The 22,723-nt window shown below is 43.6% G+C and overlaps 1 protein-coding gene across 1 annotated transcript; it reads left to right on the forward strand.

Annotated features, from left to right (window-relative positions):
• Window positions 1-30: 30 nt before the first annotated feature.
• LOC141796146 (zinc finger protein 536-like) lies at window positions 31-22,721 on the forward strand (the record flags this gene model as incomplete). Its single annotated transcript, XM_074677113.1, has 2 exons — window positions 31-382; window positions 21,405-22,721. A coding segment is annotated over exon 2 (1,128 nt), but the record flags the coding sequence as incomplete, so codon positions are not given.
• Between the last annotated feature and the right edge of the window lie 2 nt (window positions 22,722-22,723).

Raw genomic sequence — 22,723 nt, forward strand, 5'->3', positions numbered from 1 at the left:
AGGATTGATGGGGACGGCGGTGCACTATTTACGCGCGGTGCTACACTTACACACCAGCGGCCAGATGAGGGAGACATACGGCTTCGGGACAAGTCGAAGTATCTCCAGTTATTTTATAAGATTTCATTAGCTCTTTTAGAGAGTGGAAGCACTCCAGAGCACCGCGTTCCGCTGCCCGTGTCTGAGGAGAGCGTCCGAGGCTTCTGTGAAGACAGGAAGCGGCAGCCTGAGGAGAAATTCGAGTTCCACTGAGCGCTCTACGGCCGTGACAAAGCGTGAGAAGCAAACAGCCCGTCAGTCAGTCATCCGGTTCTACATTACTGAGTCTCTGCTCAACTTCAGCCGTCACCGCGTGTCCTCCGCGCCTCCTCCAGCCGGACAGGTAAGAGGAATCACCGCCGGCTGTCTAACATTTCCTCGGACCGTTAGTCAGTCTGTAGTGGGAGAGTTTTAAGTTTCTGAGCAGGTCCTGGTGGACCTGCGCCTTTCTCGTGGCGTTAAAGAGTAAGTGTGACCGAGGGCGAGAAGGGAGCGAAGAATTAAAACGATGTGTAACTAAAGAAAATACCATTTACCAGGCAAACAGCTACTGTGTATGTTTCCAGGAGGTGTGTGTGAAAAAGAGTCATGGCGTTCGATTTAATGTTTCCATACGTTCTCAGATCACACGTCATCCTGCTGATTAGTAGCCTGTTTCCTTATGATCAGTTTCAGGTTCAGGTCAGAAAGCAGAACTGAAGCAGACTCACACGAGTCTTTAATAGCAGGAGCTATTAAAGACTCATAGTGTGACTGAGAATCTTTAAACATCACCCTGTGTGTGTGTGTGTGTGTGTGTGTGTGTGTGTGTGTGTGTGTGTGTGTGTGTATGTGTTTTCTTATGAATTCACCTTATGACAGTTTTTTAAAGTTCTGCCCCTCAGTTTTTTTTTTTTTGGAGTGCATGCTCCAGGTAGTTGCGACCTTTTTTGTGGTGGTTCCTGTCACCTGTAAAGAGTGGCACAGCTTCTCTTCAAAGCCCCTCGCCCTCTGCCCCCTCCCTTCTTCCTCCTGTTTCCAAATGCTCTCCTCTGAAGCAATGATGCCCCATCTGTCATATGTGAGCAAAGAGAGACCATGCTCTGCTCTTCTCAATTACTGAATTCTCCTCATGCCAGCTCCGGTGGGACAGGAGGAGGAGCAGGTGGGTGGCAGTCAGTAAGATCAATCAACATGAAATATTCAGCTTTGAATATACACATCATTTACTGCTGCTGCTTGCTGGCCTTGTTAGAAACACGCACGCCAAAAAGAAGAGTTTCTTTGAAGAGTGTGTGTGAGGCGTTTTCTTGCCATGATGGGGAATGGGCCTCAGGTGACCACCTTTCTTTCCTCTAAAGTACGAACCCCACTGATGCCCATATGGAAGCTGGAGGAATGCTTGAAATGCTCACCATATCATGGAGAGGAAATGGAGGTGGGGGGGATGAAGCAGTATTAAATGTAGCACCACAGCCACTTTTCTCATTATGCTGCAGTGAATTCATACAGCTTACATGACAAAGCTCTGCTTGGCAACTTTCTCCCCTGATAGAAACACTTGTTTAAACATGAGGCACATGATTTGAATGTCTATAATCCACGCTGAAATCAACAGGCCAGATGAAATTTTTGGCATCCTCTTACAACCACATTGAGTAGGACCCCCCCCCCGCCCCCTCCGCTGAAATGCCTGAGCTAACCTACACTTAGGCTTAAAACCACTTTAAAGGAAAAAAATGGAGGCAAAAGTTATTTGGTTAGTCTTTTCTCAAACTTTGAAATCTTATCAGGGAAAAATGTAGGATCGCTTCGATTGCTCAAACTCTTCAGGAAACTTTTAATCTCAGAATGTGTGTTGTGTGATAATAATATCTCTGTGATGTTGCCTGGTGAAATTAGCCGGAGTACCATGGCCCTAAGTATTTGAGCTATGAGGCAATACAGTGAAAAGCATAGCCCCCTCATATGAGAACACAACAGTGAATAATTAATAACCTTGCTCCCAATTCCAGGAAAACAATAGCATATTGTAGGAACACTGCGCTAATTTAACTAGAGGAAGAAAAAAAACAACTTTGACAAAATGTGGAGTGCACAGCCTTTGTTTTAAAGCATGTCTGCACAAGTTTCACTGAGTGTCTCTGCTCCTCTCTCAGCGCCGCCGTCTGCTGCTGCTGGATCCTGAGGGGTTGCATGCTGCATTATATTCCAGTGTCATGTTGTTTGCCTTTGAGATTAATCAGAAAGCATTAAATACCCCTCTCTCACCTGCTGGCGCTATGTGAGGTGGAAGTGCACATGCAGGAAGCTATTTTGCACAGGCCTCCGCTCCTTGCTGTCAGCTCCCATTAAGGGGGAAGGTGTCATATCTGTAACACAGCTGAGTGCAGATGGCAGAGTGGAGGGGATGGCTCACCGATTTAAACAATGATTAATGAACAGAGATGGAAAACAAATTACATTGGACTATTGGAGGCAGGGAATTGTTTTTATGAAAATGTTAATTGTGTCTGCCAGGCTGATACCCGGAGTGGGGGGAGGGTGGAGAGAGGGCACGGCAGCAAAGCAACTGAGGGGCTACTGACAGGACAAGTACGACTCCCCCAGCTCAGATTATTGGCGTTTCTCAGCACGCCATGTTTAGTGCCATGCCTTGGCTTTAAGACCTCTTATGTGCCATAACTTTCAAGGTTTGGCTTTTTATGATGAACCCCGTGAAGAATTGTCGCCCACCACTGCACCAATTAGCGTTATCTCTAATAATAAGTGGTTGTAAGTGACGGGAGAAGGCGCCCTGTTCTAGTTGTAATTATTGCAGGCGGGTGCAGCTGCACTACTTAGGGAGATGATGATAATTATTTTTCCTTTTTTTCACTGCGGGTTGATTATTTAAGAGCATCATACACTCATCAGAGTAATCAGGAGAGAGTGATTAGTGAAAATCCACGAGGCTAACAGCTGCCACATTAAACACTTGCCTCTGTTGCCAACACACAGAGTCAGAGCCTTTCCACAGGACAGAGACGAAGAAAAAGCACTTCACTTCAAGTCGGGGGCCACATGTGTTTGTTAGAAAGTCAAGGCCGAGGGCATGCAGAGAATTAGAGTAAACACAGTGCTCCGTGAAAAGGTAGGTTGGCGTGCTGCAAGGTCAATCTACGATGCCTGGATTCACAGGAACAGAACCTGGACAGGAGGAAACTTAGACACACGAGGCTGATGGAGGGAGAGGTTTTCCTTTGCAGTCTTTTCTTTGTTGCAACATCACATGAAATACACCCTCACAATCATTCACACTCCACATGCAGATATCAAATGGAGTCAAATCAAACCTTAATTTCCCCTACAGCTCTACTGTTTCCTCTCAGGGGAAGCCTCCACAATGCTCACCCAAACCAGAAGGCCTATTCAGAGTCTGATCTCTGAAGGGACAAACTCTCTGGGACAAACTCTCATGTATTAAAAATTTTAAAAAATCCCCATGGAAACATTTTATATCCTGCTTCACAATGATAAAGTCATTTCTTTGTAATATTTATTATCTGTGCTTTAGTGATCTTAAACACACCTCATTCCAAGCTGCCTTATCTTCTTGTAGTGTAGTGTAGTTTATTTGGCGTCATCCTAATGTTATCCTAATGTTACTGTCTTTGATATGCTGAAGATCCATGAGCCTTTCATTACCTCAGGTTTGATAGGTTTATTGACCAGGCACAGAATCATGCAGTTAAAAAACAGTTCTTCTAGGTGTAGTGGAATGAAAATGGGTGCTTTATTAATTAAAAAAAAAAAACAGCCAACACACACACACACACACACACACACACACACACACACACACACACACACACACACACACACACACACACACACACACACACACACACACACACACACACACACTAATTCTGATAAACAGGTAAACAGGAGGTGAAGAAAGCAGTCTTTTGACACAGACCCAGACTCGGGGTCAGTAACAGACCTTCTCAATTGTATTTTCAGAGCTCAGTCTGTAAATCCCCTTATTATTTAGGAAAATTTTCTGTGCGTGTGCAAATCTTTTTTCTGGTGGGATTCTGCATCAAGGTGCAGGTTTTATGTCAGTGTTGTGGCTGTTTTGGTAGTGGCACTGTGTATGGATGGCACAGGAGCTTGCCTCCTGCCTCCTGACTTTTCACCCTCAGCAGAGCCTTCCTCTGCCTTAATGCACCCAATGCTTTGCAGTGAACAAGTCTCTACAGTGGTAACATCATTTTTTTTTAAATTAAACCTCAATGACTGCTTGAACAGTGTGTGAAACATCAGGACATCTGAGAGGTGCTTAGTGTCACTTATTCCTCTTAAGGTTGTGTCCATGTCTGATTTTGTCTGGCAGACACCCGTAGCTCACTCATTAAACTGCATGTGGACAGCTGACATGCTTTATATGTTGGAAATAACAGCCCACTACAACTTGTGTGATTTGTTCACCATCAAATGAAAATGGATACAATTAAGGTTATCTATGGTTTTGTGTCCTGGAGTATCTCTACCTGGAGTATCTCTACCTGGAGTATCTCTACCTGGGGTATCTCCACCTGGAGTATCTCTACCTGGAGTATCTCTACCTGGAGTATCTCTACCTGGGGTATCTCTACCTGGAGTATCTTTACCTGGAGTATCTCTACCTGGAATATCTGTTGTTTCTCTGCTAAAAGAAAAGAAAGCAGACTCACTGACAGTCTCTGAGAGGGCTGTCACACCTGCATGGTTCTGATTCCAGAACCAGTTTCCCTCTGTGTTCTTAAAACCTTGGTGCTTTCTAGCAAACTAGCCCAGTTCATACCAGTTTAAGAAGAACAGAGTGGGGTGTGTGTGTTAGTCAGGTGGATTATCTAATCTGGTGTTCAGGTGTACCTAGCTTGGGACTTCCTTCTCACACTGCTCTCCTGATTCAATTAAAATTATGGTGATGCCCAAATTGCCATCAAAAATTTAGTCTTCTCACTCGACCTCCTCTCAATTTTCCTCAACCTCCTGCTCATTGTGTCATCACAGAATATGACACGCTAGGGCCGGGGGATATATCAAATATACTCAATGTATCACAGGTTTTTGCACCTAAGTTGTATAAAATGACTATATCGCAATCCTTGAGTACAAACAGCAACTTAAATGTTGTCAGACGTCAGAACGTAAACCCCTTCGGTGATTCGCTCGTTTCACTCTCTGCTGCTCAGCCGGTGCTCATCTCACAGGGAGCACCACGTCCCCCCGCCCACTCAGAAAAAGTGTTCTGCGCATGCACGTTTTGGTATCAAGAGAGGAGAGAAGAACAGCTCTTACACATCTCATCAGTCGCATATTGTTGGTTCCCAGGGCTTGTTTACTAGTGTGTACTTGCTTATTTGGGTTTGCTTTGCTCCCTGTATGATTTCTCATACTCAAAAAAAGTCATATTATCTTCAACTTTTGTTCATGATATTTTCAAGTATAATATAATATAATGTAATATAATATGATATAATATAATATGATATAATATAATATAATATAATATAATATAATATAATATAATATAATATAATATAATATAATATAATATAATATAATATAATCAGCCAGTTGAAAAAATATGAATGAATTATTTTACTGTAACTAAAAATATGAGACTAACTACTTAAAGTTTGGTTTAAAATGAAGGGTTCGCTCAACTTAACCTGATTGAGATTTCCCCTTTTTGCGTTCAAATTTTAAAAATCCAACTGAAAGGTCTGCTTAAATCATTAAACTTATGTCATTTTATGCATCAAAGGGCTGAATTAAACATTCATTTAGTGATTTAGAGGAGAAACCAGGGTATTGAGATGTATATCATGTATCGAGACATAGCCTACAAATATCGAGATATTGGATTTTGGCCATATCGTACAGCACTATGACACGCCCACTGATAATGTCACAGTTCGTGACCTGGAACAAACTACTTTTGGTTCCAGCTGTTTATTACTAGTTCTTCAGGGTTCAAACTATATTTTTTTCTGCTCTGAACACGCTTGCCGGTTCAAAATTAGGTTCAGATATTGGAACTAAAGCTCCCTTCTGGTATGATTGACAGACTTTGATCATTTTTTTGAAATCTGCACACCAATCAAACATCAGTGAACTACAGCCGATATAAACATAGTTTGTGCAAAAGATGAGCCAATCATTGCTCTCTGAGGAGGCATTGTGAACCACTGAAGTCACTTCATTGGAAATGCTGATTCAGTCTAAGGTGTAGTCACACTGACCATCCATATCGTGCCTGAGCATGCTTCAACCATAAAGTCCAGTTCTTGGATATGCTGTGTGATCCATGATTTCTGATTGCTGCAAACGCTCCTCTCCACTATCATTTTAAACAGTAGTGGGGTGTTAGAGGGCTGTGTGGGACCAAAAAGACATAACATAAACCTAAAAGTCTCTAAAAGTTGTAGCAGTGCTCTCTGTGTCCCATTGTGCTGACTCTGATGAGATTGTGCTTCATGTGAACACACTTCAGGATGAGGCCATGCATGTGCCTTAACTCCAGTTTAAAGTGGAGCAGAATGGCCGTGGGCTGTGCTGTTCAAGCCAGTGTTTTGCGCTGCAGGGGGGAATCCTGCTTCGAGTTTCTGGCCTGTGTATCCACTCCCTAACTGGATTATCGTAGACACCGGTGAATAGGTGGAGCTGAGGTTGGCCTGTAGCCTCCTGGCACTCAGCTACCATGCGCCGACCTGTCAGACAAGCAAGTCTTGCTCTGAATATTCAGATTTATACCGAAACTCTTTGTGATGTAATTGAAACAAATGTTTTCTGAAGCAAATAAACACCTCAAGGTTTACAGAGACCTGTGTTTCTATCAGCATGCTGAAGTCTGCTGCAGAAACAGGCTGTAACAGGGATTTTAATGCTTTCAGCCTCAAGTGGACACTAGAGAAACTGCAGTTCTGATGGTTTTGAATTTTTAATACTTAAAGGAAGTATATTTTGGGGATCACATAATGAAGGTGTCTCCTGTTGCATAAACTTTTAACGGTTTGATCAGGGCTTCTGATTACGCACAGTTCAGTCTGAACTGAAGGTGTGTGGAGGTGTTTGGAGGTGTGTGGAGGTGTGTGGAGGTGTGTGTATGTGTGCGGCATGGCCGTGTCCGGTGTTCATGCTGCGCTGCTTGCCACTGTGGAAGGCTCGCTAAACTAAAGGGCTAATTCTCTTAGCCCAGATGTTGCCTGAGCACAGTCCTGGGATCCCACTGGGTTGATGAGCTCAATCAGTGAAATGATGAAAAGATGATTTTGTCCCTGTAATTACAGTGTGTAAACTACTTAGCTAGGATTGCAAAGGAAGTCATTTTCTAATTACGCTGGTACCCCGTTGTCTAATGGTGGATGTTTTGTTGTTTTAGAGAGCATGCGAGAGAGAGAGAGAGAGAGAGAGAGAGAGAGAGAGAGAGAGAGAGAGAGAGGAGGAATATATATGTTGTTGTGTGTGTGTGTATATGTGTGTGTGTGTGTGTGTGTGCGAGAGAGAGAGAGAGAGAGAGAGAGAGAGACTTCATGAGGGGTCTGTGCTCTGCTGTTGTGGCTGAAAAAAAGACCATCACAAGGGCAAAATGGCTGCCAAATGAGAGCTGATTGAATTATCAGCCCAGTTAATGTGCCTTGGATTATGCTCTTTGTTTGTCAGTTTTTTCCCGTCCATGCCATAGCTTAATGAGATACTGTAAGTGGCATTACCAGACCCTTGCTGTGATTTTGTGATGACTCGTTTAATGACTTTTCTTTTAGTGCCTCTGAGTGTTTTACCAAACTGAAAGCAGATACTGTATTTAACCCTGTTTTATCCATCTCTATGGGGTTTTACAAACATTAAGCAGAGCAGAAGACAAGTGAGGCTTGAAACTGAATTATCCTGTCTCTTTGAATGATGTAGGGTTCGGATTGGTGACGGGGCTCTTCTCTCACCACAGGAAGTTGTACTTTTCAAGAAAAGCGAAACATGTCAGTGTGTCGCAGACAAAAGGAGCTTCTTTCTTGGAGATCTGTGTGAGCTCTGTTGGAGCTAGCTGCTGCCCTGCAGGGCCCAACCATCTGATGCAGCCTGCACCATGTGGACCGGCTTCTCTTGTGCAAGGCATCCCCTACGCACCCCACACTGTTAACACACCCTGCCGTACGCCAAAGCTTTGTTTGTGTCCAGAAAGAACAGGTGGTCTGTGCAAACAAGAGCAACTGTTTACACATTAGTGATTTAAAATACATTCCATATGCATGTGTGTGTGTGTGTGTGTGTGTGTGTACAAGTGTGTGTGTTCGTCTGTGTGTGTGTTAGATTGGGAGGTATGTGAGACCTGCTGTCTTTGCATGTGCATGATGAGGATGAGTTGAGAACACAGTGTTTAGATTTCTGAGTGTGTGTGTGTGTGTGTGTGTGTGCACCATTGAAAGCATCAGAGAAGGCTCATGAATGCTGAGTTTGTCTAAAACACACACACACACACACACGCACACACACACACGTGCACACGCACACACACACACACACACACACACACACACACACACACACACACACACACACACACACACACACACACACACACACACACACACACACCCACGGCCTGTATAAACAATGCATGCAGCAGCTCTGACATGGCCCGTTGGTGCCTGGACTGTGTTAAAGAAGCCATGAGTTCAGCATCTGGCAGTTTTTAGGAGCCAGAGGTGACCGCATTAGGCCAGCTGTTTGTTTATTAGCGGGATGAAGTGAAGAGGAGGACATGAAGAGAATGTCAGGTCATCACCACTTGTTACCTAAATAACTGGTCATCTGAACACTTGCATTACAAACCCATAACTGATAAGTTTACCTGCAACAACATAAGCAGAAAAAAACTTCCTTACTGCACAGCTCTTACTGACTAATTGTAGCTGTTTTATCACTTATGAGAAAGTGACCCCAACTCCAAGGCTGTTTATGGCTTAAATGGTGAGGTCTTCAAACAGAGGAATGGTGCCTTCAAATAGAGATACACTGATCCTGATCCTGGTATCGGGTATTGGCCTTATCCAGCCCCTCAAAGCTGGGTTAGATTTCAGTGGTAAGGAACTGATCCAGGAAACCCGCCTTGTTTTACCGGCACCCTCGGATACTTGATTTGGACTGTTTCCTTTGATGCACTTCCTTTTTTCGCTGCATCACCAGTCTGCATGTGTGAAATTTGACAGTTGAATGAAAATTTCTGTACATTCTAAAGTAGGGCAGCGACTAACAATTATTTTAGTAATCGATTACTCTCATGATCATATTTATAATTAATCGATGAATTAAGAAAAAAAAAGAACATGAATGACATTAGGGCTGGAACGATATGCTACTATTGCGATTTGATCCTATTACGATTTTTTGGGTGCCAATTCAATTTAAAATGTGATTCTTTGATATTTACATTTTTTGCAATTGATTTTTAATTTGCTTTTTTAACACTAGACCATAAAAATGAGTGAACTAATGATGACAATGTCTACAGACTATATCAGGAGCCATATTTTCCCATAAAATACACATCATATGAGTCAAAGAGAAATATTTCACCCTCTGCTGGAGAAAAGTGGTAACTTTTATCCAATCCAGTTAATAAACAAAGACTGAAATGAAGAATTTGAATTCGGAAAAAAAAAAGAAGAATTTTCTGAATCCTGATTTTGATATTGTCGAACAAAAAATCCTTATAAATTGGTTTTCTCCCCCACCCCTAAAAAACATGAATGTATCGTCACTTAGAGAATCAATAGTATGGGCAAAATAATAGAAAATATAATGTAATGTCATCAGATTATTATAGAAATCAGTGGGCCAAAAAGGCAGATGTATAGAAATAAGAGTGCGGTCACACTTGCCAACCAAAACGCCGTGCCTAAGCACGATTGCCCCCCTGCAGCGCTGTTCCCCAGCTGTATAGTACGGCCGACGGTCACACTACCCCAATATGAACCAGACTTTAGCGGGTATCAGACACGTGCACAGCCCGCCTTCGTCATTGTGAAGCGTCTGTTTACATGAAGGGCGATCTCATCAGAGTCAGCACAATGAGACACAGAGAGCACTGCTACAACTTTAGAGACTTTTTGACTTATATTAAGTCGTTTTCGCCTGACACAGCCCTCTAACACCCCGCTTTGTTCAAAATGACTGTCGAGAGATGCGCTCGCTGTGATTATACGTAATGAATTGCACGCACTGTCCGCGTGCTTGTGCTCGTGCTCGTGCATGAAGTAAACTGTGCCGAAGCCCACCTCTCTGAAGCGTGCCGAAGCACGGAAGCGAATCGTGCTTGAGCACGGCACAGTTGCGGTCACACTGGCCATTCCAAACATGCTTTAGGGCTGAAGCGAGCTTAGGCACGGCAAGATTGGCCAGTGTGACCGCGTCCTTAGTCCTCAATCTGTTCACCTGCAGGTCAAACAGTACACCCCCTCTGCACTACCACTATCTGTAGCAGCTAACGCTAATGCCAACGTTGTTTGAATGGACTCCTTGTGGTTTTTAAATGGGGTGACAAGAAAAAGAAAAAAGTGTCCTAAAAGACACACCATGCGTTTCATGACATAGAAAAGAAGTATATGTGGGATTTTGTAGCTCCTCACCTCCCTGTTGAGCTTCCTGGCTTGTCATCAATGAGCCCAACATGTTTGCATCTTAAGTGCCGGGTCATCAGCGGCGTCGTATAGGGGGTTAAGGTTACGATGATTATAAGGACCCACAGTCCTCTAGGGCCCACACACAGCCCCCAGTAGCTTCTATGACAAATTATCATACATACACTGAAATAATATATATTCATACGAATGAATCCGAATTAAAACAAAGCCACAAGGCATACAATTTTCTAATTTTAATCATTTCAATAACCGCCTTTGCCCCTTCTTAAAAAATGGTTTGGTCCACACCAAGATTTGTTCTTCTTCAGCGAAAGTTAGTGAGCGCGAGCAAACCCCAGCAGGGCTCGGATGGCCCCCAAAAAACACAAGTCTGGTCACTAAAAAAGAGCTGAAAGGAGTCCAGGAGTAGAAGCAGCAGAGCAGGGGCCCAGGACATCAAAAGCTTTTTTTCTAAGAATGGTGAGAGTAAAACTACAGAAGGCGGCTGAAACACTGCCTACTTGTTCATTCGTTTAATGTCTGCAACATTAGCTTACCTTTAAAGAGCGCAGGCTGGAGCCCACGTTAGCTGTCATCTGGCCGAGCTACACTCTGGACAAGTCGTCAGCTCAATAAAAAAAAGTTACCAGTTCCTAATTATTACTATTTCAGAGACTACTGCAGTAACTGTGTGTTTCACCCATATTGTCGGACAGTGCTCCAGTACGCGCCCACTCAGAGGCTGCATTGAATTGTATTATGATGCATTCAGGATCTGCTCAGTAATTATGAGCATCCGACAAAGGTCAGTTACATTACCACGATGTGTTCAATGCAGTGTTGTAAATGTGTTATTAGTTGGACTCAATACAAAAAAATGAATGTTCAAAGTTTTGTTGTTGTTTGTTCGTTTTCATAGCAGCATGAAACAACAACATAATAGCTGACAGCAACATAGAAAAAAGACTATTTAGAATTTTGGACAGTTAACACTGACTTTTGAATTGTTTAAAAATATTTTTTGTCTGGGAAAGTGAAGCTGTCCACTTAGAGCTATGGTACTAAGAAGCTCATTTGGATGTTTTCCATGAATAGGTTAGTTCTGCATCAGGTTTTCCATGAAACATAATATTTGATGTTTATTTAATGTAATATACACAATGGAACAATAAACCTATATGCTCTGCTGCTCCAGAATCACCTGAATTTGACCCCACAGACGCCCCCCCCCAGCAGTCCAATGATGCTGGTGCGTGACGTAGACACTGGTCGCCTATTTTGGTTCATTAGTGGATTTATTTTCCTTATTTCAGCCTGGACCCCTTCAACTTTTCCTGACATGCTCGAGCCATTGTCAAAGCCCTGTCCTCTGCAATCTGCAATGTCAATGTGGTGCTCCTCTAATGTCTTCAGTATCATCTCTGATATTTCATGGCCAGTCTTGCCACTGAATTCTTCAAACTGCAAGAAACGTTCAGTTACATCCCACTGATCATTCTCCTTCTGAACAACATATCTCAACAGGATTACATCCTGTTCCTTGTGGGAGACATCAGGAGTCACATCACATATTACTGAGTAATAAATTGCACACCGTCAAGAACACTGAAAAACAGGAAGATTGAAGGTTGTAATGAACGGGGCAGAGGGGCCCACACCAATATTCTTTCAGGGGGCCCAGAATTCCTAGCAACTGCCCTGCGGGTCATCACAGTTGTACTGCCATGCCATGGGAGGTCATTTTTGAAAATTTGTCAATTAACATGCTGTGTGCTTTTACTCAGTGTGAAATACTCTCAAACTCTGGAATATTATAGACAAACGGCTTTCTCCAGCTCTGCCATTATTTACATGTTACTTGTTTCCCTCACCTGCCGGCTCGGCTTCCCCTCTGCCACGCTGATCTGTTTACATGTGACGCATGCAGCCCCGCAGCCCAGGTAATCTACAGTCCAGTCAAGTAGCTGGTGATGTACCTTCAGCCAGTTGCCAACCACTAAATAATACGACAAAAAGGAAGAAGACAAATAAACTAAAGACAAGCATTGATTATGGAAAATGGTTGTTGATGCTTTATTAAATCGTTTTTTTTTATCAATTTTATCTATTCATCGTTGCAGCCCTATTCTAAAGCTTTTTTTTAAAATCAAACTGCTACTAAACATTTACATATTTTATAGTTTAAATAAATATCAACTTCAGTAATTCCATATACTCACTTTTTGTCTATTACCCGAAACTGACTAGTCTCATCCCACAGTGGGTCATCCTGAATTCGGGTTATTATTTAATACAGGTGTCAGATTGGTATAAATATTGGTTGATACCTAAAGCCCAGGTATTGGCATTGGGGCATCCGTACCTTTAAATGGGGTCATGTTTACCGAGATCTAGGCCTGGGCGATACATTGATTATATTGAATAATTTGAATTTTTCCTTGTGGACGATTTAAAAAATGAAAAATTCGACTTTTTTCTCCCCCGCTATTGTGCACCTTCTATACCACGGCAAGCACTGACTCCGCGTGTGTGCAGCGTGATTTAACAGTTCACTATCAAAACAACAGAAACCTAAATGTCATAAAAATGTTCGTGTGCGTCTTTGAGACCCAGCACCTTGACGGACACATGTTCCTTATAGTCTGTATCAACAGGCCAAAGAAGTTAATATAATCTAGACCTGTCGTCAGTAAACGTTCAAATCCCTTTCCTCCAATCCTCTGTTTTCTATCAGTCACCTTTCAGGAGTTTGATAAAGATCTTTGACTCAAACATTTCCAACGCCGGGACCCTTTCGTGTTCACCTGCAGATTATTAATAATGTGACTGAGGCGCGTAAAACCTGCTGCTCTTCAAAGTTAATACTCTGATCATTTTGAGATTTAGATAGTAAAGAAGTATACATTATTTTTTCTCAGAACATCCCCACTTTACTGAAGAAAATCCCCTCTTATGGTGATTTGGATGGATCATGATATGTGATAGCAGACTGCGGGGAGGGAGACAGGACAACGATAGGCCATCGAACAGAGCAGCGCTGCCTGGACAGACATGACTGAGAAGTTGTTAAACTTTTACCTGGGGGGAAGCCGAGTTCTGTCTTTCCCAGCAAGTCCCGCTGTTCCACCAACTAAATCCTCCATTCAGCAGTAATCCATCCGCTGACGAGCAGAGCAACATAACGAACCAGCATCGAGGTGCGCTCTGTCAAGCAGGGGCGGACCAGACTTTTTAGACTGGGGTGCCCCCAACCAGGGCACTGACTTATGCAGGGAGGCATGACATTTGTGAGCCCGCACTTGAATAAATAGCATTTATTTTTTACTTATTTTTTTGTATTAAACTTTAAGGATAAAGAGGCTATAGCCTTAAAAAATAAAACTAAACAGAAACAAAGTGTTTTTTTTAATCATTCAAAAGTAGAATATAACTGAATAGTGTTGTAGTGCACTGAAACAGTACTGTACACGCTTTTCCTGGCAGTATTTTTAAATTCAAAATGTACAAAATGGTGCAGCTTTCAATGTGAATGTAAATAAGTCTGCCTCCTTTAAAACTACAAAGTGAAGTTACTGAAACAGAAGAAAAGCTGAAAATTCAATTCCAAGAGTCAAATAGAGGTTACCGCATTTTCCGCACTACAAGGCGCTTCGGAGTATAGGGCGCACCTTCACTGAATAGCCTATTTGAAAACTGTTTTCATATATAGGGCGTATCGCATTATAAGGCGCATAGAGTAGAAGCTATAGTAGTGGCTGGGGCTGCGTTATGCATCCACTAGATAAAGCTGCACTAAAGGGAATGTCAACAAAACAGTCAGATAAGGCAGTCAAACTCAAGCGACATCCACACGGAGCCGCACATTTTCCTATCCAACTATTTTCTGTGCCGTTTTCAAAAAAAGTGCGCTGTAAAGACAAAGCCGTTTCTGCCGTCCACAAAAGTGGTTTCCAGAGATCATTTCACATGCCAGACCTTTTGGGGGGGGCGCTGTATTGCTCTAACAGTAAACAAGAGAAGACGCCCGGGCCAGCCTATGAGCTGATGCTAGCACTTGGCAGAATTCCTCTTTACGGGTTCTTACTGCTTACCGCTGTTCCTCCGGCGACGCCCCCTAACTATGGTAGGGGTATATATAAGGCGGATTATAAGGTGCACTGTCGGCTTTTGAGAAAACTGAAGGCTTTTAGGTGCGCCTTATAGTGCGGAAAATACGTTACTTTTATTAAGTTTTTGACTAAATTAAAACAAGACTGGTTTTGAGTTTTCTCTGTCATTTGTACTTATTGTTTTTCTTTAAAAGGAAAAAAAAATAGTAAAAAAAAATTGAAAAATCAAATTTTTTGTGAAAAATCAGAGATTTTATTTTTAGGCCATTTCGCCTAGCCCTACTGTGATCACATAAACGCTCTGTAATTGTGGTCACAACATCGTAAATTGGATTTTTCTGAATCTTGAGTTTATGAATTGTGACATTGAAAATTACACTAGGTTGTAACATCATTGACAAGGTCTGTAGTAAAAGAAGTAATGGCAAGTGTTTAGAAAGCTAGTGCTAACTTTGTTGTCTTTTTTTCTGTTATTCTATTTGGTATTTCACTCAAAAACATCATCATTTAAGTATTTCCACACTACACTTGGATGCAAAGCTTTCAAAGCACATCTGAACCATACCATGCCCAAGTTTTAGAGAATTTTTGGTTTATGTTAAGTCTTTTTACGTCTGACACAGCCCTCTAACACCCCGCTGCTGTTTAAAATGGTTGTCTAGAGGAGCGGCCACAGTGGTCATACGTCCTGCCCGTGTTGTATTTCTGGGCTGGTGCTTGTGCATGAAGAGTACTGTGCTGAAGCCCACCTCTCTGAAGCGTGCCAAAAAGAAGAAGTAAATTGTACCTGAGCATGGCAGCAGGGTTAAAGCTGTGTGATCATATTCTGAAAACCCAAAACAAGGGCCCCCAGGCTTCTTGGAAGTACAACAAAAATACCTTAAGAGACTAACCCCTAAATTCCACCGCACGCGCAGCGCAGCGTCGCGCCCTTGTGGAGCACTTAGATTACATTATAATCTATCAGGCAAATTCCACGGCAAAGCGCCCAGGCGCGAGAAATACGCTTCAGGTCTATTTTCTGCGGCCGCTTCCAAACCTTGTAAATTCACTGTCGATAAGAACGCACTAGACAGGAAGTCACTGTGTAAAGTACCTGGAAGATTCCAAATTAAACACAATGCACAAACTCTTGAACGTGAATTCCCCCCATATGTTATAAATACGTCACATCTGGAGGCACATGCATCAGGTAAACAGTCGGTCAGAGGGTCCCAGACCGATGAAGAGAAGCTGATCTTGGAAGTGGAGAAGTTCAACATTCTGTATGATTTCAAACATCCTTTTTATAAGAATACAGGCAGAAAGGACAAGGTGTGGACTGACATATAAAAAATTATGGGAGTGTATGGTGATCGTGTGATATCGCTATTCATACGAGAGCCTGTGAGAGCATGCGCCTCGCAGCATCTGTGGACTTTAGGGGTAAGAGACTCAAAGACAACAAAATGGCTCATTGAACCAAACACTTATTTTAAACAGTGGTTCCTAACTTCTGGACAGTGTGGCCCCGCCTTTTACTGTTGTACGGTTTTTAAGTCATAATACCCCCGTCACAGGCACCACTATTGTGCTGTCAGAGTCTGTGCAGGAGAGACAATGAGGAACTCTGAGAGAATTTGAGTGGAGGCAGGTGACAAAAATATATATATTTTTTTCTAGGGTGTAATCTATTCTCGTCTCTCCCTCCTGACATATTTTAAAATCCCCCAACAAAATACACAAAAATGTCAACTGTCAATCATTGTTAAACATGAGGTGAAACCCCGTTTTTATCCACTAATAACTAACGAAAAAGAAACTTTTCAGAAAAAAGAGGACTGGGACACAACCCAGCCGAATAATACCGTCATATCACCACAGCATACAGATGTGAGAAACATTTAAACACATTCAGTGTTTTTATGTTTTAAAGTTTGACCACAGCCCATCTGGAATACCAGAGGGGAAACAGAGTTTTTGACCTTTTACTGCAGTCAGCCACCAGGGGGAGCAGTTTTTGTGGCAACCTCTAAGAGCTGAGCTGAGCTGAGTGATACATCTGCCATTTTTTTTACAGTCCATGGTTGGGAATCTTTATATGATGTAACACAAATAATGCCTCACTGCGTGCTCAAAGAAAAAGAAGAGAGGTAGACATTGCTTAAATTTCTTTGTCTTGTGCAAAAATATGAATAATACTTTAAAATCTTGGTTAGACTTAACTAAGATTTAAAGCCTGACTTAAATCCGCTGACACATAGGTGCCAGCTTTATGGACAGTTCACAGAGCTTCCCACCAGTCACAACCACAACGAAAAGAGGGGAATGTTTTCTGCACTTCATCTGTAAAATTGCTTTTACACTTCAGCGTCTTCTGTCTAAAAGCACAGTGCAGACAGTCAGGGTATGTTTTCTGTTTTGATCTAAAAGTGGGGAATGACTTACAGCCACAGGCTGAAGTGGAGCCTGGGCCACTGGCTCAAGGGTGAACCTCATACGACCTAGACTGCTGGTTCATCTGTGCCCCTAAGGCCAAGGGTTTTGCATAAATTTGCATGGTTATAGACATGGCCGAACTGACTGACTGTTTAACAGAGGACTTTGGGCCCACCTTGGCTCCACTTATTTTCTATCTGTAGACTGAGTCAGATTTGGATCAAGCCACAGCCCCAATCTAAAATTCAAAGCCTTTGTAAAAGTGCAAAAAACTGCAGTTCCTCTAGTGTACACTCAAGGCTGGCTCCAGAAACACCAAAAACCACACACACAACCATTCAAAAGGCCAATACTTTCAGCTGAGACTAACGTGTTAACAGCCTGGGTCTGAACAGTTCATTTCTCTATCAGCACACTGTATGGAGGAAGAATTTCTTCATCACTCCTGATTTTTGTAGTTCATCAACATCACAGAGACTGCATCCATGTCTTATGCAGACTCTGGTTTTGTGGTGTTTCCGTTATCAATCACCATCTATAGGCTTCATCACATCACTCAGATTACATCAATGTTTTACACAAGCTGAGCATCAAGTTTTTGGTTTCTCCAGCCAGCCTCGGTGGGACGGCAGTTTGTTGAACTTCCCCTACTGTGCACCCCCCCCCCCCCCCCCACCCCCCCCCCCCCCCACACACACACACATACAAACAGTGATACGGTTATGTCTTACCAAACACTCTCTCACACACTCTCACACTCATGCCGTCTGTGTGGAAAAAGACTTTTTTCTTCAGACACACAGGTACAAACACAGTTGATCACCTCTTTACGTGCTGCTTGTTTAAAGGCTGTTGTCAGATGAACTCATACTTCTTCCTTTGCTTTCAGCAGCAGCTATCTGCATCCCTGAATGACACAAACAAAACCAACCCAAGCCTCTTTTCACTAAACATGTGGATTAGCTGACTCTCAAAAAACCACACGTCACCGCTGCGCCACATGAACGGCAGATTTATTTTTGCGGGGCAGGAGCCAGACTTTTTGATAGTTGTGAAAGGAGTGGCATAGATTTACTGCATCCACAACAAATGTGCATGTATTCCTTTATAAGTTCTTTAGCTATTACTCACAAGGAGCCGGTTTGTCAGTGCTGTGTGTGCTCTTTCTGTGCTCCATGCTCCTGCAGTAATGAATGGTGCTGGTTAGACTATTCTGTCTCCGTCAGGCTTTTGGGGGGCCTACAGAGAAGCTCCTATAGGGTTTCATTAATCTGCCTGTCAGAAAGTATATGGGTGCTATCCTTTGTACAGGTCATGGTGGGCAGCTGTGCTACCACTGCCCCTTCCTTGTTCATCCTCTGACAGGGCAGTCTGCGGGGTGGCTGGCTGCTGGTTTGGTGGGTGGGCGTGTGGGTGAAGTGAGGCACAGGGGGCGTGGAGTAGGGCTGCTACAGTCTGCACTTAACAGCGCTCTGTAATAATGAATAAAAGGGTTGTTATCTGCAGACTGGGAATCCCAGGAATCTGGGAAGTCATGATCTCTGGTTTGGTGATTTGGACGTAGACTGAGGTATGTCCCTGAGAGTGTGGGACATGAACAGAGATGTGTAGCATGGCATGAGATTATTAAAGTGTACACCAGTACTCTGTCACAGTGAGCTACTGGATATGCTCTTTGATGTATTTGATGATCACTGCAGCTTTATCTGTATGAATACAGTGGTTGTATATTCCGAGCCTGACCGGAGCACAGATCCACCAGTTCACCCTGGATCAGTGAAAATCTCTGACATCTTGATTCCAGCCTTTGAAATGATCTGTTGAATGTGTGCCGTAGGCATGTTTTGCATTAGTCTGTCGTTGATTTAAAGACTTTCTGGTAATTTCCCTCCTCTCCTGGCTGTAGATCTCAACTCATTTCAGACTACACTGGCTGGGCTTCTGTAGCTGTTGGGTGCAGGCTTATGTAAATGTTTGTGGTGCTTTCATTGTAGCTTTCAGCTCCACCATCCACATAAATTATTAATGCTTAACTGCTCTTAAAAAGAAATATGAAATATGCACTACTGATCTATAAATTTTAGTTGCGTGTTTCACTACAGTGTCACCTCTTTATGGATTTACAATATTGCCCATCCATCCTTGCTGACAAAATGCTACAACACAACATAAAAAGATTGGGCTGCTCTGATTAGATGCAGAGACGCAGAATCTTTAGCCTGTCTGCGGTGGAATAACTGTAACAGTGTGGGCTTTTGTCTGATCTGGAATCATCCAGCTCCTCTTGCTGCTCTTACTGCGTAGCTGACATATTTCTTTCTTTTTATTGCCTTCTGCTAAATCACACCTGCTCCTTGTTCATCTATGCACGGCCACACCTAAGAGCTGCTATTGTGACACAAAGCTTGATAACAATCAAGCTCTCTCTCAATCTGCAGCAAAAGAGCTTAATCCAGTCTGACAGAGAAAACACCTGATGGCCCTGCATGCTGTTCCCATCTCCAACTATTCATACATACACACACACACACACACACACACACACACACACACACACACACACACACACACACACACACACACTACACGCTCACACACTGCTCACACACTGCTCACACACTGCTCACACACTGCTCACACACACACACACACACACACACACACACACACACACACACACACACACACACACACACACACACACACACACACACACACACAGGTAAAGGCTTCTACCTCCTTGCTTTGCTTAGCTAATCAGAGAAATACCACTTTAGAAGATATGAAGTGGATCCAGTGTATGCTAATATGGTTGGCTCTCTTTCTCCCTGTCAGGTATGATTAGGTCAGACTCCGATCTGTGCACTGATTCAGAGCGACATGCTGCTCACACCGACTCTCTGTCTGTGAGCCTCTGAGAACACCGTCCTAACTGACTGCTGTTGGTCATCCTCAGCAGCAGCAGCAGGTGGCGCTGACACTGTCACAGACCTTTTACTTTGAAGGCTGTTCCTGTTGGTCCCATGACAGGACACATGTTGTCTTTTTGGATTATATCACAAAATGAAAGGAATCTAAATAAGGGTGTCAAGTGCTTGTTAAAATAAATCAATGAAAGAAATAATCACGGCATTATCTCTGTCCAGGCTGGGCCTTCTAAAGCCTTGAACTGATGTGCTTGAAGAATTCAGGTCAGCTGAGTCAGTGATCTTCTTGAAATCCCAGCAGTACTTGGTGGTGGATTGTGATACTGGGGTCTCTTTCTCTCTGATGTGATTAGACGGGGGCCACATGTGTACCCTGATCCCTGGTCTGATGCAGAGCCCAGCCTGCTGCCTGCTATCTATCTGTGTGGGTTTGTGTACATCATTTTCATGACTGACTGAGGTTGCAGTCCAGGATGATGTAAGCCTGTGTTAATTCAGCGTGGACAGTGCAGGCTTTGTTCTGTGCCCTTTGGTGATGCAGCAGAGCCGTGCAGGGCTCGCTTATGTGACCTCTACCATTGTGGCACTGTGTGAATCTGAAGCTTTGTTTTGCTGTTGCAGTTCAATGAGAGAGCGGGGAGCTGAGCAGGAGAGAAGTGAAGCATATTTCATCGTCTCTTTAAATATTCTTCCTTTAATTTTGCATTTTTGCATCATCAAGTTGTTTATTTCCCTTAGTGCTCCTGTGACATAATTATTCAGGTAAGGGTTTTATTTAAATATGCATCAGACCTGATGAAAACTCTTTCACTTTAATCTTTTTTTTTAAAAGCGTTTCATGATTTGTGAAATGCAAAGGAAGGCCGAGTGGAAGCAGACGCTCTTTGATGTTTGTGCTGCTTTAGTATTGTGTGTCAGAACAAAAATGAGATCAAGACAATGATTTTCACCTGAGTAAAGATGAGACATTTGTTGAGGAAGCCTTTGCGGTTAAACTTAATCAGCATTTTAACAGTCTCCAACAATAATCTGAAACCACAGGTTAGCTTCACACAGGATGAGGAGAGTCGCAGCTGGCTCGGCTCTGCTTCCTGACCTATTTGTGGTACATTACCGGCATCATTGAGCTGCAGAAGCACAGATTTACTCATGACAGATTGTAACTACACTCACATTTTATTGAAGTTCTCTGAGGCTTTGGGCTTCCTCTCTGTCTTTGTATAATGTCTTTGTTTCTTCAGAATCTGAAGCACTTAATGCCTGTTTTGTTTCCTTTTTAGGTCTGAGCTTCAACCAACAGATATTTGATGTGAGCAGCATGAGTCTGCATCCTGTTTGAACTGAATAAGAGCAAACAGTCAGCTCACAGTTCACTGCTTGCCCCTGACCACCATACTGTACAACATCAGCCCGGTCCTGAAAGGACAGCTTCACTACCCCGTCCACCCACCCACACAATCAGGAGCCAGATGGCGCTTCTGGCCAATCAAATAATGGACGCACAGGTTCTAAGCAGTATGAATGGGAGGGCAGAGCTCTCCCAATTCTTGAGAGTCACCAATCCAAGCATGATCCCCCATGTAAATGCTGCCCAGGACGACAACCGCAAGAACAGGAAGTACCCCTGCCCGCTGTGTGGGAAGCGCTTCCGCTTTAACAGCATCCTCTCTCTGCACATGCGCACGCACACCGGGGAGAAGCCCTTTAAGTGTCCGTACTGCGACCACAGGGCTGCACAGAAAGGCAACCTCAAGATACACCTCCGCACTCACAAGCAAGGCATTCTAGGTAAAGGCAGAGGGCGAGTTCGGGAGGAGAACAGGCTGCTTCATGAGCTTGAGGAGAGGGCGATCCTGAGGGACAGGCAGACTCGAAGTGGTGTTAACCAGCTAACACCGCCAGTGAGCCAGCTTCAGCTTGCACACATGCTCTCAGCACAGCCCCACTTCACAGCTCCCTCTGCTGCAGAGACACAGCCTCATACGTCATCATCTCCAATGGCGACCACCCTCCCTGATGACCCCGTCTTGCCCCAACCCAACGGATACCGCTGCTCCTTCTGTAAGGGCAAGTTCAGGAAGCAACAGGAGCTGGAACGTCACATCAGGATCCTGCACAAACCGTACAAATGCACCCTGTGTGAGTTTGCCGCCTCGCAGGAGGAGGAGCTGATCAGCCATGTTGAGACCACACACATAACTGCTGAGTCAGGACCAGGTCAGAAGCCTACGATAACAGGGGCAGACAAGAAGAAGCCTATGGGTGAGTTCCCCTGTGAGGTGTGCGGGCAGACCTTCAGCCAGGCCTGGTTTCTGAAGGGTCACATGCGGAAACACAAGGACTCCTTTGAGCACTGTTGTCAGATCTGCAGTCGACGATTTAAAGAGCCCTGGTTCCTCAAGAACCACATGAAGGTGCACCTCAATAAGCTGGCTGCAAAGCGAACAGTCCCCTCTGAACACGAGCCCACTGTGAACCTGAGTCACCTGACCCCAGATCACCGGACCAACGTCTACTCCCAGTACGTCTCCCACATCCACAACAGGTTCCTCACAGGTGAGATGGTCGAAAGGATGTTTGCTCCTATCGGCATCAACAT

This window comes from Halichoeres trimaculatus, unplaced genomic scaffold (genome assembly GCF_033239565.1).
Source record: "Halichoeres trimaculatus isolate MK-OKI-2021-1 unplaced genomic scaffold, fHalTri1.1 fHalTri1_scaffold_10, whole genome shotgun sequence".
Taxonomy (NCBI): Eukaryota; Metazoa; Chordata; class Actinopteri; order Labriformes; family Labridae; genus Halichoeres; species Halichoeres trimaculatus.